We start from the raw sequence: 17,990 nt of genomic DNA, 5'->3' as shown, positions 1-17,990 counted from the left end.
TTCTACATATAAAATACAAAGAAAATGATGAAAATTTTGATATTATAAACATATATGCACCTAACGTTGCAAAAGAAAGGGCCAATTTTTTTCAAGATATGTCTAGTATCATTCCATATTCAGTGAATCTTATAATACTAGGTGATTTTAATAACACACTTGCAGAGATTGATAGATGTGGTAAGACACGTCATGTATATGACCAGGGTTACAAAGCCCTGTTCAATATGATGAATCAACATGGTGTAGCAGATTTATGGAGAAGTAGAAATAGAGGAGAAAAAGTTTTTTCAAGAAAAATGTTAGTAGGAAACATGTTAGTTCAAAGTAGAATAGATTACATTCTAGTTTCACACGTTATAAGAACATATGTTAGAAATATATTTTATGTTGAAACTACACTAAGCGATCATTCGATGGTCGTGATGTACTTGAATAATACTGTTTGTGAAAGAGGACCAGGGTTGTGGATACATAATAATTTGCTATTGAATGATGATACATATAAAACAAAAATCATAGAAATTATTGAAAGAGAAAAAAATTGTATATTATATGAAAATTCAATGTTGGTGTGGTGGGATAATTTGAAATACAAGCTCAAAAAGTTTTCTCAAAGTTTTAGCAAAACTAGAGCCAGGGAACGAAATAAAGAATATTATGGTTTACAAAACAAAATGCAAAGAATTTCACAAAATTTAGCAAATGGAGTGCAAGTTGATATTGAAAAATATGAAGCAATCAAACAAGAATTGTCAGATTTTGAAAATGAAAAGTGTCAGGGTGCAATACTTAGATCAAAAGCACAGTGGGCAAATGAATCAGATAAATGCACGAAATATTTTTTGAATTTAGAAAAACGAAGACAAGAATCAAATTCAGTAAAAGAATTGTTGAGTGACACAGAAGAAATAAAGAAGGATATTGATTCAATTTTAGAAATAGAGTACAATTTCTATTCTAACTTATATTCATCAGTGCGAATTGACTCTGAAAGTAAGGCACAGTTTTTGTCATATGTGAATAGAAAAATTGAAGAAAATGATAAGGAAATGTGTGAAAGGGATATTAACAAAGAAGAAATTGAAACTGCAATCAAGGAAATGGCTAATAATAAAAGCCCAGGATCTGATGGGTTGACTGTTGAATTTTATAAAATGTTTTTACCACAATTAAGAGATATTCTACTCAATTTATTTAAAGAAATTAACAGAAAACAAACGATGTCTAACTCTATGAAAATGGGTGTTATTACGTTGTTATACAAGAAGAAAGGAGATAAGAAATTGTTGAAAAACTGGAGGCCTATAAGCCTGTTAAATGTAGATTATAAGATAATAGCAAGAGTTATGGCAAATAGACTGAAACAGGTATTACCAAATATTGTGTCTGAAACACAGACTTGTTGTATAATAGGAAGAGATATTGCAGATACTCTAGTTAGCATTAGAGATGTGATTGATATGGTAGAGATGGATAATTTAGAGGGTTATGTGGTTAAAATTGATCAGGAAAAAGCTTTTGATAGAGTGAGTCATGAGTATTTACTTGATGTATTAGAAGTATTTGGTTTTGGAACCCAATTTAGAAAATGGGTACAGATATTTTATACGGATATATACAGTAGTGTAAAGTGTAATGGACATTTAACAAAATATTTTCCTATTAAAAATTCTGTTAGACAAGGTTGCCCAATATCTGCATTATTATATGTTTTATCAGCAGAACCTCTGAATTATGTCATGAAACAAAATACAGTAATAAGAGGCATTCCAATACCAATGTCAGAAAAGAATGGGTTGATGTTTCAACATGCTGATGATACTACAATGACAGTGTGTGACAAAAATTCTGTTTTTGAAGTTTTCAAAGTATTTGACATGTATGAAAAAGCATCTGGTGCCAAAATAAACATTCACAAGTCTGAAATAATGTGTATAGGAACTGGTAGAAGTTTTGAACAGGAAAAGATATCATTGAGTGTTTCTGAGACAAGTGTCATGAAAATTCTTGGTATCTATTTTGGCAAAAATGGAGTAGAGTGTGAAAATTTAAATTGGAGAGACAAAGTTAGAAACATTAAGCAAACTCTTAATTTATGGAGACAGAGATCCTTAGCAGTTCAAGGTAGAGCCACTTTAATTAATACCTTGTTCATGTCTAAATTATGGTACTCATTGTCAGTTATATCGATTCCACAATGGGCTAGAGACAGTATTCAAAAGGAGTGTACCAATTTTTTATGGAATTTTGGCTCACACTTGGTATCTTATAAAACAATAATTGGTGAAAAACACAATGGTGGTTTGAAAATAGCTGATATCTATCTAAAAATGTTATCATTTAGACTAAAGTTTCTTGCAAAGCACTTTTGTTGTAATAAAGATTTTCTGTGGAAACATATTTTTAGATATTTCCTATCAAAGATTCAAAATTTAGGAGCAGGAATGGAGATATTTTTACTACAGTTTAAGAAAACAGATTTAGAGGGTCTACCACAGTTTTACAATGAATTATTTTGTGCATGGTATGCCATAAAAGATTATATCATTGTTACAGAAAAAGAAAATGATGTTTTTAATTATTGTCTGTTTTTTAATCCGAAAGTACAAAGAAGAAACAAAATGTTGAATTGGAAAGATTTTATTAGTGCTAGTATTACACATGTCAAGGATATTTCATATGAAGTAATTCCGGGATTTTTACCAATATCATGTATTGTGGAGATTTTTCAAGAACAAAATTCAGAGGTAAATGTCTCACTGATTACAAAAAATTATAAGGATTTGTTATTATCTATTCCAGAAGAATGGAAAAATTATGTTCATGAAAATGAGTACAAAAGAACATGCTTTCAGCCAAATTTTGATATTTCATATAGAGATCAAAGGATAGTGTTCCAATCCGGTACAGTACAAATATTTTATAATTTGTTAGTTCAAAAAATGTTTCAAGAACCGGTGTCAAATATTTATTGGCGAGATAAACTTGATATCAATGATAAATCATTGAAAAGCGATGGGAAACGGTATGGGTGTTATACAAAACACCAGATATTACTGAACTGGATTTCAAAATTTTTCACAATATTATATTTACATATGAGAAACTTTTTAAGATAGGGAAGTCTGATTCTAAAATATGTCCAATTTGTATGCTAGAATGCGAGGATATAATGCATTTATTTATTAGATGTAAAGAGTTGGCTGAATTTAAGAACAATTTTGTTATTTATCATCTTGAATCGTTATTGAAAGATTGTGAAAGTGATGTTTTTAACAGATTAAACTTTGAAGAAATATTCATGACAGCATTACATAAGGGTATCAAAAACGTGAATGTATTTTTTGTAAATTATTTTATATCAGTATGCAGATTTTGTATTTATAGAAGAAGACAGATTTTTTTGCAAAGTGAAAAAAAAATAGATATTGAAAGGCTTTGTAGATATACATTGAGACATTACATTTCATATAACCATTATCAATTGACTGTTTTAGAAAAGAAAATGAACCTGTTTAAAAAGTTTTTCTTACATAGAAATCCTCTATTGAAAGAAACAGAGGGAATATTATTGTTCATATTTTAGATACAAAGTGTTTTAAATGTGATTGTAACTGATGATTAGTCTGTGATATCTGTTTAAATGTTAATCAATAAAAGAGAAAAAAAGAAAAAAAAGAAAGCAATGGACTGATGAACCGCATATCACGAGTTCAAATCCGCCAGAGTCTTTTGTTCATATGTGCCGAAATATTTTTTGTATATCGTGTTATTATCCAAATTTGCATATTTTCTGCCTTTTTTGGCATATATACTTATTATATATCATATCTTTTATGATTAAATCAATTGGTACTGATTTGAGAAACTATTTCAGGGTGTAGTGAACCACCTTGAATTGAGACATAAAGGAACAAATCTATTGGAACATTAAGCAGGTTATAAAAAAAATACTTGTCTGGAATAAAATCCTGGAAACAATGTGATGCCATAAGTGTAAGAAGTAAATCATGAAATACTATGGAAAATTAACGTACAGGTAAAGTTGAAAATATGATCAGTGAAATCGTTTCGATTTTTTGAAATTTACAAAACAAAATTCCCCTGTGAAACAAACTTTCAAAACGATATTTTTAAGTGGAAATCTCGAAGAACATGTTGATGCTGAATTTATTTTGTTTCATGAAGGTAGTTTTTCTGAAATTCGGGGATACTCTCCATTTCAACGCTAAAAACCATATAAATCGCTTATTGCTTGATTTAAACTCAAATTATTTTGGCTATTTTTTGTCAATACGCGTCTTTTAAACTTATTTTCAAAAATGTTGGAATCAAGACATAAGTTTCAATTGGTTTTAATATATATTTGAATAACTCAATTTTATCGATCTTTTACGCAACATCTTAATGGAAATTAACATAGGACGTGCAACACCTTTTTCAAGAACCACGGGTCATCATTAGCCATATTGATATGAAAGCATTCCAATGGAGTGCAGATTTGTATTTGATTAAATAATGGTCCCTGGGGCTAGGGTGGGACTAAAATATGGATGAAGTTTTACATGAGAATATATAGAGGGAATTTTAAAACATTCTTTTATTTAAGAGTTCAAGAACCACACAAGACCAAGATCATCTTTATATGCAAACATTCCCAAATTAACTAAACGCAAATACTAGTCTTCCTTTTTTTTAATGATAGATCATTGGTTTAGGAGTTGGGTAGGATAAATTTTACATAGTACATAGATATATTAAACAAACCAATCCTTTTACTCCTCTAGAACACAACGACAAGACCATGTTATTATGCTGTGTGGATTCAAATTTGGTTGAGATATCGCCCTGTGGGATCATTATATGGGGGTCAACAATTTTCATGGGAATAAAGGGCTTCAGGTAAAAATATTTCAAAAGTCTTCTGATGAAGAACAGCATGGTAAGTATGACTGTGAGCATTGTGACCCATGAACCTCTTGCCTCATAAAATGCTAACCTGGATTGTTATTGTGTTTATTATGGTACAAGGAGCCAGCCACAGATAATTACTAGTTAGTAGTAATGAAATTAGATGTTGCCGACTCAACAATGAATAATTAATCAATTATACTGGTATTTCGTTGGTGCTAAGAGCAGATTTTAATGATTAATTTACAAATAGGGGGTTTAAAGACAATTTCCTACGCCATACATGTATACGCTTCTTATTTGCGGTCGTATCATTCAAATGTTTAGAAGTGTAGAGTTTTCATTTGTGGGCAGTTTTCATAGCATAACTCGCGTAGTGGCGTGTATTTTTCGTGACTGTGTTTCGAGTTGTTCGAATTCTACCCGAACGACAGTAGTTATTATGCTCCCTCCTCCCAGAAGGGAGACATATTGTTTTAGTGTGAATTCTTCTTGCACTTCGCATGCAAAGTTTGTCCGGGCCATAAGTTTATCTTTTTACATAGGCCTTTGATATTTGGTATGTGAATAAGACGATGTGTCACACAGTATTTTAATGACCTTGACCTGTTAGGTAAAGGTCAAATAAAAGAATTTTGGACATTTTTATTTGCGAACCATAACTTTTTTGTCTTTTGACAGAGACCTTTGATATTTGGTATGTTGGTAAGTTTAATTTACTATCATATGTTCACAACACTGTTCCTTGGTTGAAGCTCATATACATATACGCGACTGGTATGTACCATAACTCTTAATTTTCCACTTTAAAGATGTTCCCGAAAAATCTTTTTAAAAACTATGGAAAACGGAAGGGGAGACATCAGTTTTAGTGTGTTAAAACAATTCTTCCAAGTTAGACCTTATAACTATAGCAAGACTTAAAATGTTATTCCAAGGCATAAGCATGATTTTTAAGTTAAATGTTTCACTCAAAACTCCACTGTTTGAATTAGACTGAACACATTGCAATGCTTATTATGGTATCTTGTACACATCTCAGAAAGCCAATAGGCTATGAAGTTTTGTAGTGACAGAAAACTTTTGATTTGATGCAGCGAAAATCATCTCCAACGACATTTTCCACAGATCACAGTCGATGATCAGAATTTTCTCTGCCAGTTAATCCCCCAGACTAATACGATTTACACATTTCTTAGTCATGTACACTGTAGTCGGTAAATATTTAAAAACACAACACGCTTGGGATTTAATAGCATTGAAATAAACTATTATTGTGCATACATCTAGCAGTACCCATTTCAAAAATCAAAATAAGAAATGTTGTAAAAGGCATCGGCTTGAAAGAGAAATCAAGACAAAAATTGTATCAAACTAGTTTAGATTTTCACAAAATTAGTCTCAATCTGATTAATAAAGAAAAGGTTTTGTAAACAGACGGGTTCAAACGGTCCCGCGAGATGGCTAATTCTGTAACAGACGGGTTCAAACGGTCCTGAGAGATGGCTAATTCTGTAACAGACGGGTTCAAACGGTCCCGCGAGATGGCTAATTCTGTAACAGACGGGTTCAAACGGTCCTGCGAGATGGCTAATTCTGAACATACAATATTTTTAATAAGATCTAATACTAGATGTTCCCAATCTACGATTCCACAATTTACGAATTAAAAAAAAATTCAATTGTCACAAACGATTGCTTGTTTTTTCCATTCTTTTATTCTCCTTACGGCTGAAGTGTTTCCCCGAGATTCGGGTGGGTGCTTTTCCTGGTCGAAGTCTGAGAGTCGGTCCACAATGCCTGTGACTTCCCTCTGGCTATAGAATTTACCACGACGTTTAGTTTGTGGAGTGATTTTTACGTATCCTTTGGATTCCGGAACCCTCGCTAAATCGCACATCGTAAGTCTCATCACTATGCGGTCTATATCGTCCGAGGTGTAGCTTGAATCTGAAGTCATGCACGTGGTCCGACCGACAGGTGGCAGATATATTTGTCGCTTGTGCATCAGGTGTGACGTAGACGGGGCAACAGTGGACACAGACGAGTCATACTTTGGTTTATATGACACTAAGTCCAGATTAGATGAATCACTCTTGTTCCACCTAGATTGGCGCTGTTTTTCGTGTATCCGTCTTTGTCTGGATAATATTCTTTTAGCTATTTTCCCATTTTCTTCGTCGTCTCGACTGCCCTTTGGTAACAGACTCTTCTTTACTCTTTTGTGAAGATTCAAAAATAGCCCATCATCTCGTTCTGGAATGACGGCCTTGTAGTGCATCGCTCTCCGGGATGTTGACCATCCTGTCGGTGCACGAGATGCCATTTTCAATATCAACTACACCACCATGATTTTAACCTGTGGTACGACACATTTACTGTATCCCGATAAATAAAAAGGAGATTTTCAACGTTAAGCGGGTTAACACAAAGTTCTTATTAATCATAATCTAACACTAAGCACTCACTTGGTATCATTCGTATTTATTTAAGTTAATTAAATTAAATGAAAAAAAGTGAAAGGACCAGAAAAGGATTCTGAAATATTTATATGGCTTTATTTTTTTGTCTTATGTGAAACAAGGTTGACAAGCCCAAGTAATAATTGTAGTTAGATTGATTGAGTTTTACAAGGGAGATCTAGATTTACAAAGGATTAGCAAGGGTTATTGACCCATTCCTTTTTCATAGAGGAATTAGTGGGGACTTCCATTACATACAGAAGTTCAAAGTAGAGATCTAACTCGACAATCATTGACAACGCGGGCTAATACTGGATAAGTTTCTGCTAAATTTATCCGTAAAATGTGGTGCTGTACGTTTTACTGTTTTTCTTTTTCGTAATTGATGTATTTCAATGTTTGACAATAATTAGCGTAATCATAATTTTCGGATTCGTATCACTACTACAATGTAATCTCGGTTGAGTTTCGGCTGTGCTGAATATTTGGACTGACGCCTTCACCGAATTTGGGAGCAGTCCTTCATAATTCATGTCTAGAAATTTACTTTCAGCTTCGACCGGTTGTAGCATATTAATGTGCACTTACATGTAGGTGACACTGCTGTTCGCTTCAAATCAGTTAGTTGACTATTAAACCAAATCTGTATCACTATTAATGCTGTATTACTTACCGTCTAAGTATGTAAATTCCATGAAATAAACCATCACTTATTTTTCCGTTGAAATGAAGACTTCTATGGTGCAATATTTTATCTCCCAAAATTCAATGTATCAATAACTAATATGTTGTACGGTGTGACCGTTGAAACGAGCGAAGCCCATTAAGGGGATATGATGCTGAGATGAAAGTAATTAGATTTTTCTGAAAATCATTTTATCATAGAAAGGAGGTCTCTCCTGCTTGAAAAATGACAATTTTTTATATATGTAAATGAGTTCGTTTCCATGGAAACAACCCCTGAACCTAACAATGTTGAAAAAACACAAAAGGCCAAAATTTAGCAGTTGTAGATCCAAAAATATGTACAACAAACAGGTTGTAATATGGCTATATTTAATGGCCATCATACAAACAGTCTATGTGCAGACACTATGATGTGAAAATATTTTCCACGTAACGCAAAAACAAATTGCCCAAAATTCAGTCCGAATTTCCTCAGCGCCTCTAAAAAATATCTTTTTGAGGATAGAGTTTTATAGGGAAAAGGTCAAAAACATTTACTGAATGTAATTAGATTTTAATTATTTTAATATGATTTAAAGATGGCATCCATAGCTAAAGGACTAACCAAAAATATTGGCATGTCAATGAATTGGTTAAAAAGATATGATAAACTGAAGGTCATCTGAGGTCATTGAAAATTGCTACAAATAAATCGGACTGATTTTTCTTTCTTTCTCTAAAACACATTTTTTTAAAAAAAACATCAAACACAACGTTTAAATCTTATGTTCTTAAAAGCGGTTAATTTCTGAAAATGTTTTAGTTGGTATGATAACGAATTTAATTTGGAAAGAAAACAGTCTGAATTTCCTCTGTCAGTTTTTTTTTTTTTTTTTTTTTTTTTGGTGTTTTTTTTTTTTTTTTTTTTTTTTTTTTTTGCATTTTGGGCGTTAATTGTTCAGATAAACGCCAAAAAATTATATCCGGTATGAATGTATATAGAATATTAGAAATTTCATATAGAGAATGCTTAAAGGTACCAAACCAAAAAAAAAAAAAAAACCACTTAAAATCATATCACCGACCAACCTAAATGTTCTGATCTCATTAAAAAACTTTAATACTTTAGTGAATCGTTAACCACAATAATCAAATGTTTGGCTCGAATTGTTTTGAACACAGCCTTATTTTGCTTTGAAAAAATAATTCAAACAAGTAGCAATCGGACATCCGATATTGATACCGTAATTGCGCCTTAGTATTTAATAATCTAAGATAGTCTTGTGCCATTAGTTGTAATTGAATCAGTGCATATAATTCATTTAAAAGTCTAAACTGTGAAAAATACAATAGAATTGACATGAATCAACGGATGATGGACGCGTATCGCAGATCTACATCATGTACCCCTCTAAACTGCAAATATTGTTTTAGATGTATGTGTAAATTATTTGATTGCTATTGATTCTAACTATTCTAAAGTTTCAACTGATATTCTGGTGAAACCTATTAATGTTTCGAAAAGGGAGGGGGTGTAACAAGTTGGGCGCACTAAACATTTTCATAAAACTATTAATGAAAGTTGAAGAAAACAAACAGTGATCAATCTCATAACTCCTATAAGGAATACAAAATAAAGAGTTGGACAAACACGGATCCCTGGACATACTAGAAGTGAGATCAGACTACTTTATTATTTTAAAAATTTATACAAGAATTATAATCAAATGTTTGGTTTTCTTTCTACGCAATCTGGGGAGGGGGTGGGATTGGGTCTATTTGAATATGGAATTTGGGTAACATGTATGCCCGTTTCAAAGTAGAGGAGAGGCAGTCTAGAGCACTCGTTTAAGTCAAGCCCCCCCCCCCCCCCCCCCCCCCGATCTGCAAATGAAAATTAGATGGGTAAAATACATGTACTATGTTAGATTTAAAGCATACAATAATTATTTGATGAGAACAGCAACAGGATGATAAAGTAAGTTTTGATTATGCCTATTCCGCATTTCCTCCGTTTTATGACATCTAGGTGTTTCAACACGTATCGGCCGATCTAATTTCAAATCCAAACATCTAACACTATATAATTTTGATTCAAATAAGCAATTAAACTTACGTACATTTCAATTATGTTTGCAAAAAATGCATGCATGCACCTCATTTGGACTTCATTTTCTCTGATGAATAAATCCATCGGTAATTAAATTCCGCCATGCATACGCAGAAATCAGTGCTAAATAATTCGTAGCCTGATTTGTATATCTCTACTTATTATGGTAAATGAGGTTACATGTATCATAGAACCAATGAATTCACAAGACGCAGACACAGTATATACAATTGTACATGTACCGGTATATACGTAAGCGGTACCACATGTACCTTTGTGCCGACAAAATGTTTAGTCCTCGGGTAAATATATTTTTCAATTATTTTTATTATTTACGAAATCTCGGAATATAATACAAAATATTTATTATTACTCTAGCATGATAAAAATTTTGTAGATTTTTTTAGCCCTAAGTTTACTGTCGTTCGATTTGGGTATATGTGCTTTTAAAATTGTGCAGAGATTCTGTTCGACGTGTTGCGACTCCGTCTTTCATTTCTATTTTGAGTCTATTTTGAAAAGAATACACAGGTCTAGAAATATATAATAACATGCAATACCGTGACATCTGTCAAACTCTGTCTGTTGTCAACGTAAACAACGTAAACATGGCGTCAAAAATCATGCGCTTATGTCGTTACCTCATATTTCCTAAAAACACGTCATAACGGCATTCATACAAAATTATTCAATCAAAATAAGGCCCCAGCTGTTATGATTTATGCTTTTGTATTTCTGAAATATGACTTTAGTCAAAGTCATAATCAATATATGTCACGACAATCATGACCTACGTACGTTAGTTCGAGTTGCGCAGTGACTTCAAAACGTCACAATCATATCCCCTTAACATCTTGCAACACGACTATCAAACTCCCCGTCGAGGCCTCATTACGTCACCTACGAATGGTTTATGAGCAAACGAACTCTGGTGGAAGTTTGAACGACTATTTTATCCGCCTCTTCATTTAACGCGGAAAATATAACGCGGTTGATGTAAACATTTACATTGTGACGTCATATTAGCTGCAATTTTTTTTTGCTTCTCTCAAACCAAGGAAAAACAAAACGTTTGAAGCTATGAGAAAGCTTGTCTGGAATTCAAAAACGTTTATGGTACTTTCTAAACAATCTAATTATTTTGATTACGGGATTAAGTATACCACAGTGGCGGCGACATTTTTCCTGAAGCATTATGAAGAGCAAATCACGTGACTCATATGCGTAATAATTGAAGCGAGCTCGTCGCAACGCGAGCTTCGCTCGCTAATATGTTGACGGTGCTACCGTTTGAGCGAGCGCAGCTACATATATTTTGTATTATTATATGATTGAATAATTCCTAGCTCTCGTAAGTTAATGCGAATTAAATCTGAACCCCGTTCACACGGAGATTTTAATGCGCATTAGTTTACTTCGAATTAAAATTGACGTCGCGATTTAATGTGAATTAATGCCTCGTTCACACGAAGAATTTAATTCGCATTAAACGCAAGTTAATGCAAATTAAATCTGAACCGCGTTCACACGGAGATTTTAAGAGCAATTCTCTGTAACGACCAAAAAAATTCTGAAGGGGTCCGGCACACATGGTCTCAGATTTTGATAAAACTTACAGATTAAAGAAAATACCCCATAAAATGACAGAAATCAAACATATTTTATTATTGTGATGCATGGTTGCCATGGAAACCATGGTAGTGGATTTTGACCTTTGGGGGCATTCTAATTCATAGCTATAATTGTAAAAACTTACATTTTTACAAGCACAATAAATAAATTAGCAGCAACTCTTCTCTATCTTTGAAAATCAGTATAGGTAAATTGACAAATCAATAGCTGAAAATTCACATAAGTTTGAGGTTTATCGTTAACAACGAATTAGCTAACGTTGTCATGGAAACACATCTGAACGGCTCATTGTCAAGTGCACAAAAATTGATGAAAATTGCTATGTTCATCACCTATTCACAGGAAAAGCCAGCACCTTACAGCAATATGAAAATTACAGTTGCATAGAACTAAGCTCAGTATTGCATATTATGGAATAAAATCAGTGGGCAAATCATATACGAAAATTCTATAAATATACAAAAAATGCATAAAATTCAAATTTTCAAATTTCCTTCTTTATTAAAGTTTGAATATATTTTTATTATGCACATAATCACAAGACTATCTTATCAAAATGATTGATTACTAATTTTTCAACAGTAAAATTGACATAAAGAGATCAAAATATAACTGATAAAACGGTTGCTATGGCAACAAAACTCTTGAAAAAACAATATAATTATGTCTAATATTGAATTGATAAACCAGCCAGTTTCAACAATCAGAATATTCAAATTCAACTTCAAAATAAAATTTAATTCAGAATTGCAGGTTTCAACATATCAATTGAAAAAAAAAATTAGTTGCCATAGCAACCCTTTCAACAAAATCAGTTTTAAAGATGTATTCTTTTAACTATTAGATTTAACACAAGAGTGCAGGAAACATAAAGATAGTGGTGCATATTTGCTGTGTTTTCTTTTAGCATTGAATATTAGACTTCAATTTTATAGCTTTACATCCATTTTTTTTCAAAGTAAATATTGACCTAAAATTATCATACAACTTTACAAATTAAGAACTTAATCCGAATTTCAAGTACTTAAGTACATGTTTGCAAGATTTCACTTTTTGTCTTCTGCTCAATAATCAGATAATGAAAGTTCACATTGTTTTGCTTCCTAATGCTACTGTAAAGCATTGTTGTGCACTGACAAAAGTTGGAAAAAAAACAACTTTTAAGTCTTGATAAAATCATTAAACTGAGGTTATTCCAAACTGACTTGACAAATCTGAATACTCTGGATTCCTTCTGACTGTGCATCCTGGTTATGTACGTCTGGCTAGTTGACATTAGTTGATGTAACCTATAACCTAAATCACATAAAAACTTCATGTAGAATGAATATCTCCATTGCACACAAATATCACATACATACACATATGCATACAATATATTCCAATTCTTGATAAGTTTTCTACTAGAAATTTATATCTGATACATGTAAAAAATATTAATAAAAATTCATTTTCCAATACATGTGCAATTGTTCCAGTATTATTATCATCGCTGCTATTATAACACGAGCGAGAGAGAGAGAGAGAAAGAGAGAGAGAGAGGTGATTGAGAGAGAAACTGAAAGTTTCCTTTTCATAATTCACATGAATAGAACAATCTGTTTTAATGTACGTGATGAACAAATGTTTGGAACACTATCAGAACATTTATCTTATTATAACCTTAAATATTGAAAAGTAGGTGAAATTAACAATGTTAATGTTAAATAAACCTGTCAGATATAGCACTTATTTTAAGATTACAATACAACCCCCTCCCCTTTCTTTTACCCCCCCCCCTTCTGTCTCAAAAGCATTATCTCCTTTAGAAAATATGTATTATATTTTCACCCTGGCCCAGTGAAATAACATAAATTTTGCATGCATTTCCATGATCACTAATTTACTGAGAAACAGAACGTGTCATTGTGAAGTAATCTTACATTATCAATGTATCTACAAGCAGTACTTACGTAAACTTGTGTTCTCCAACTGGCATGAATACACTTTTTACGTAGTAGCAGTGTTTGTTGAATAAACATGTCGGTTGCAAGTGTCCGTTTGCAAGTGTCCGTCAATAAATGGGAAAATGCAGAACGAACCATATAACAGCGTAAATCGGGTGCATATATATATATATATATATATATACACACATGTAGACACAAGCCGAGCTTTGAATTCATATTCAATGAAGTTAATTATTCAGGAAACCTTCTTCACTACACGCAGTGTGCATTTATGAACTCCTTCACACTTGAATACATCCAGTACATATATAGTAATGGTCAAAGATGTTTAAAATACCCTAAAAACACATGTTTTCTGCATTTCTTTCCTTTCCCTCCTGTTCACAATACCACTAATAATTATCTCCTACATTAGAAATTCCACAAAGGGAGATAACTCAAGGTGCAAAATTCAACAAATTCGTATTTTCCATGCCAAATTTCTATTATAAATTGTCATTTGCCCATTGATTTTTTTATCTGCATTATATAACTTATTTACCTCCTTCTTAAATTTATATTTTACTATCTTTCATATGGCTGGCTTTTTGCTCAGGAGTTGGTCAAAGTACACAGTAAAACTGCAAATTTTTGGTCATTTGAGCCTGAATTATGAGCTGTGCTACAATAATGATACCATTTCCAGATAAATTTACATACTGATAGAGATTGTTACTACTTTGTCTCAGCATTTAACATGAAATTCCTTGTCAATTATTCGTGATATAATAAATTGAATTGAAAAATTCCCAAAATCCAATTTTCCTGTTTTTTCTATATAAATAGCCCGTTGCTATGGAAACGAGTCACTTTTCAGAATAAGTGTAACAGTATTTTTTAAAGAGTTTATGTATTTCAATTGAATGATGACATTTATAGTGAAAAAAATTTCAGTGCGTGCCGCAATATTTTGGTCCTTACAGAGAATTGCTCTTTTATGAAGCAGAAGTCACTTTGATTGATCCCGCTATTGCTATTGGGAAATACCAGCAACAAAACCTTATTCATGCCGCAGAGTATAAGCAGTTTTTAGGTATGCATTTTTAAGCACATATATTAAAATAAAGTTGAAAATTTACTGCAGCTATTAGATGTATATTTGCAGATGCATTCATTAATATACAACTGTACATGTAAAAATATTACAATTTGTATCCCTCTTGAATTCAGTGTTCTATCTGACAGATTCTGATATTATGTCCAAAAAACAAAAAAACAAAAACAAAAAAAAAACCCATCAAACATAAACCAGATATTAAGGACATCTTATTTATAACGAGCTGCAATATATACCATAGCTTTTTTCCCTCTTCTATATCTAAGTTGTTTATTATTTAAGAATATTAAGTACATATCAATTTTACATTTTTGTGACAGAAAAATCTGCTACGAGGATGTATTTTAGAGGCTATTTGGTATTTGTAGAAATTTGTAATTTCTCCAATGCTCTATTCCAGCTGCCCATTGTTTGGAACGCCACTACAGTTTCCAGATCAGAAGGTGTGACAATGTTGATTGCTGTCAGCCAGGAACCAAGTGGTCATGGTTACCAGATCCAGTGATTGACAACACTGGTAATCATTACCAGCCCTTTGAAACTGTATTTGGCACAGAAACTTCTGAGAAGGACAGGCCATCTAGCCAGAACCAAACATTAGCTGCAGTAGCCCAAGAACAACAGGTATTATTTACATTTTGACAGGCTATATCAACAAGATCTCAGAACCCAGGTATGAGCTACTCAAGACATCACATGCATTTTTGTTTTTTTTTTTTATAAATACCCTTTTTGTAATAATATAAACATATTTTTATGTTAATTTTAAATGATGATTTTCTTGAGAGAAAATTAGTCTGACATTGAATGTTTTACTATGTTAAATAATAATATAAGTTTTTCCTCTAAGTGTTCTGGTGTTAATAATTTCTCTGTCAGACAGGTATTGATTCACAATATCTGTCAGACAGGCATTTACTAAATTTTACAATTTGTCAAATGTGTGTAAACCACAATTTTCTTCTGTTTTTTTTTTTTCAGGGATGCAAGAATAGTTTGTTAACCGCACAAAATGTAAGAATGACGGTGAAGTGTAAAGAATGTGAAAAACCAAGGTGTGTGTATTCAAAGTTAAAGCTTAACCCAAGAGACATTCGGTCACTACGCCACACCCTAGAGAGATACGATTACACTTGTGGGTCAGTCATCACACCTGATGGTAAGACTCTCAAGTATATTTGCATTTTCTGATTTCAAATTTATACCTGATAAGTTCTGCTTCAGACTCATTCCCCATTTCTTTTCTCTATTCTCACGATGTTCAATGTGTCCATTTTTGATATTAAATTAAAATTAGATATGAATACATAAAACTGAAGTTCTTTAATGTTTTATTAAAAACATTCTAAACCTTTTAATGCATGTAATATGTCTGAATGTTAGTTCATCATGTCTGACATTTAAATTTTAAGCAATCATATTTTAATCATGATTGGTCTTTCAAAGTTCCTTTTTAATACTGACAGCTTTTGATCACACATATCTTGATGAAAATATTTTACTGCAAATTGTTTAAAAGTTTCAAAATCTAATCTTATTAATAAGACTATCAGATGTTTCAGGTATATGAATATTTTCTTCTATTTTCACAGGAGATGTCATGCAGGGAAAAGTCTTTGTGAGGCTTCAGATGTCATGTGGAACCCATATTGAATTCCCCTTTTACTCTTCCAACATTGGAAGACCTGATATATGTTGCCATTGCACATCACCAAATGCTGGAAAAGATGAAAATACCATGAAAACACACAGAGTTGTTTTGCCAGTCTGCCAAAACTGTGTACCAAAAGGGATACCAACGAGAATGCCAAAAAAATGACAGTTTTGAATTTTCAGAAACAATACATGAGTCTGACACTGTCTAGTCAATTCACATTCTAGTCATAAAATCAAATAAAAGTTTAATCGTTTTTTTATTTTTACTGAATTATTGTAAATTTCCAAGACAATATACAAGACTAAATACTATCAGGTCTCTTTCTCTGTTTGGTAAATCAGCATTGAAAATAATTGTTTTTGAATATATGAACAGAAAGCAATACAAACAATAAGAGATGTGATATGATTGTCAAAGAGACAACCATCAACAAAATGACAAATATTAACAAACAATTACACTTCTACAGGTCATCCTATTAAAGGTATTCACTGATTGGTTTAAAGCATACTACCTTGTAGTATGTCTTAGTATATTGCCATGGAAATTTAGTACAAAAATATTGTTGTAGAAAAAAAAAACTTTTTACCTACCTACCTACCCATATGTGAAATTTAGGGTCAGGAGAGGGGAAGCAAACATATTTTTAAATGTGGCCTTAGTTTACTTCGAATTAAAATTGACGTCGCGATTTAATGCGAATTAAGGTAGAGATTGATAGGTTGATGCTAAAAAAATTAACCATTGAATTTTTTTTATTTTGATATATGTTTATGATGAAGCTTCGATATAAAACATAATAAAAAATCAATGTAGGTAATCGACCTTGTTTTTGAGAAATATGGCGATTTTAACAACACCTTCTTTAGTCCTTGTAAAGCGTAAAAAGTGAAGAAAAATAAGTAGAGAGCAATATACAAATAGAGCTATAACATTTTTATTGTAAAAAGGATCATAATTTGTCATATATGGTTCCAAACAACCTTTCACATAATTGTATATTACACATCAATTTCAAGTTCAGCAATCATTATTAACATGCAACAACATTACTTCAACAGAGCTACATTGGCCAATTACCTTAAAACAGTGCACAATATTTGCACACAGGGTCATACCTTTGCTTAAGCTGCAAAAAAATTACCAATCAAATTTCTTATTTTATTTCATTAAGTGGTCAGTCTATTAGTAAGTAAAATATATGAAAAAAATTATACACCATAATGGGGTTCAATATGGAACTAGCAAAAAATTCCTAACCCCACTCCCTTTTAACAAACTACACATTTTCGTAAGAAAAAGGGTTATTAAAAGATGTTGTAAACAATCCATCAAAAACAGCTTGCTGAAATTCGAAGATTCTTTGTAATACCTTTTTTAAATTAATAAATATAATACAGAAAGTATGTATTTCAAATTTTAGCTTATATTTTGTTGTAGTTCTCGTTGTTGACCTTTGTGCACTTACACTCAGAATATAGATTTATCATACGTCATCATATTT

At 32.1% G+C, this 17,990-nt stretch overlaps 2 protein-coding genes across 2 annotated transcripts; one reads left to right on the top strand and one right to left on the bottom strand.

Moving 5' to 3' along the window:
• Positions 1–6,592: 6,592 nt before the first annotated feature.
• LOC125651096 (uncharacterized) lies at positions 6,593–7,240 on the bottom strand. Its single transcript, XM_048879688.2, has one exon. It carries the CDS (start codon positions 7,238–7,240, stop codon positions 6,593–6,595), a length of 648 nt encoding a protein of 215 aa, XP_048735645.1.
• Positions 7,241–13,852: 6,612 nt separating this feature from the next.
• LOC125652383 (uncharacterized) lies at positions 13,853–17,102 on the top strand. The gene is made up of 5 exons (XM_048881578.2): positions 13,853–13,876; positions 14,667–14,805; positions 15,230–15,453; positions 15,811–15,988; positions 16,422–17,102. Exons 1-5 carry the CDS (start codon positions 13,853–13,855, stop codon positions 16,646–16,648), a joined length of 792 nt encoding a protein of 263 aa, XP_048737535.2. The 3' UTR covers positions 16,649–17,102.
• The last annotated feature ends 888 nt before the right edge of the window (positions 17,103–17,990 follow it).

Source organism: Ostrea edulis, chromosome 5, assembly GCF_947568905.1.
Source record: "Ostrea edulis chromosome 5, xbOstEdul1.1, whole genome shotgun sequence".
Classification (NCBI taxonomy): Eukaryota; Metazoa; Mollusca; class Bivalvia; order Ostreida; family Ostreidae; genus Ostrea; species Ostrea edulis.
Note: the sequence above shows the minus strand (reverse complement) of the source record. Positions and strands in the feature narration are given on the sequence as shown.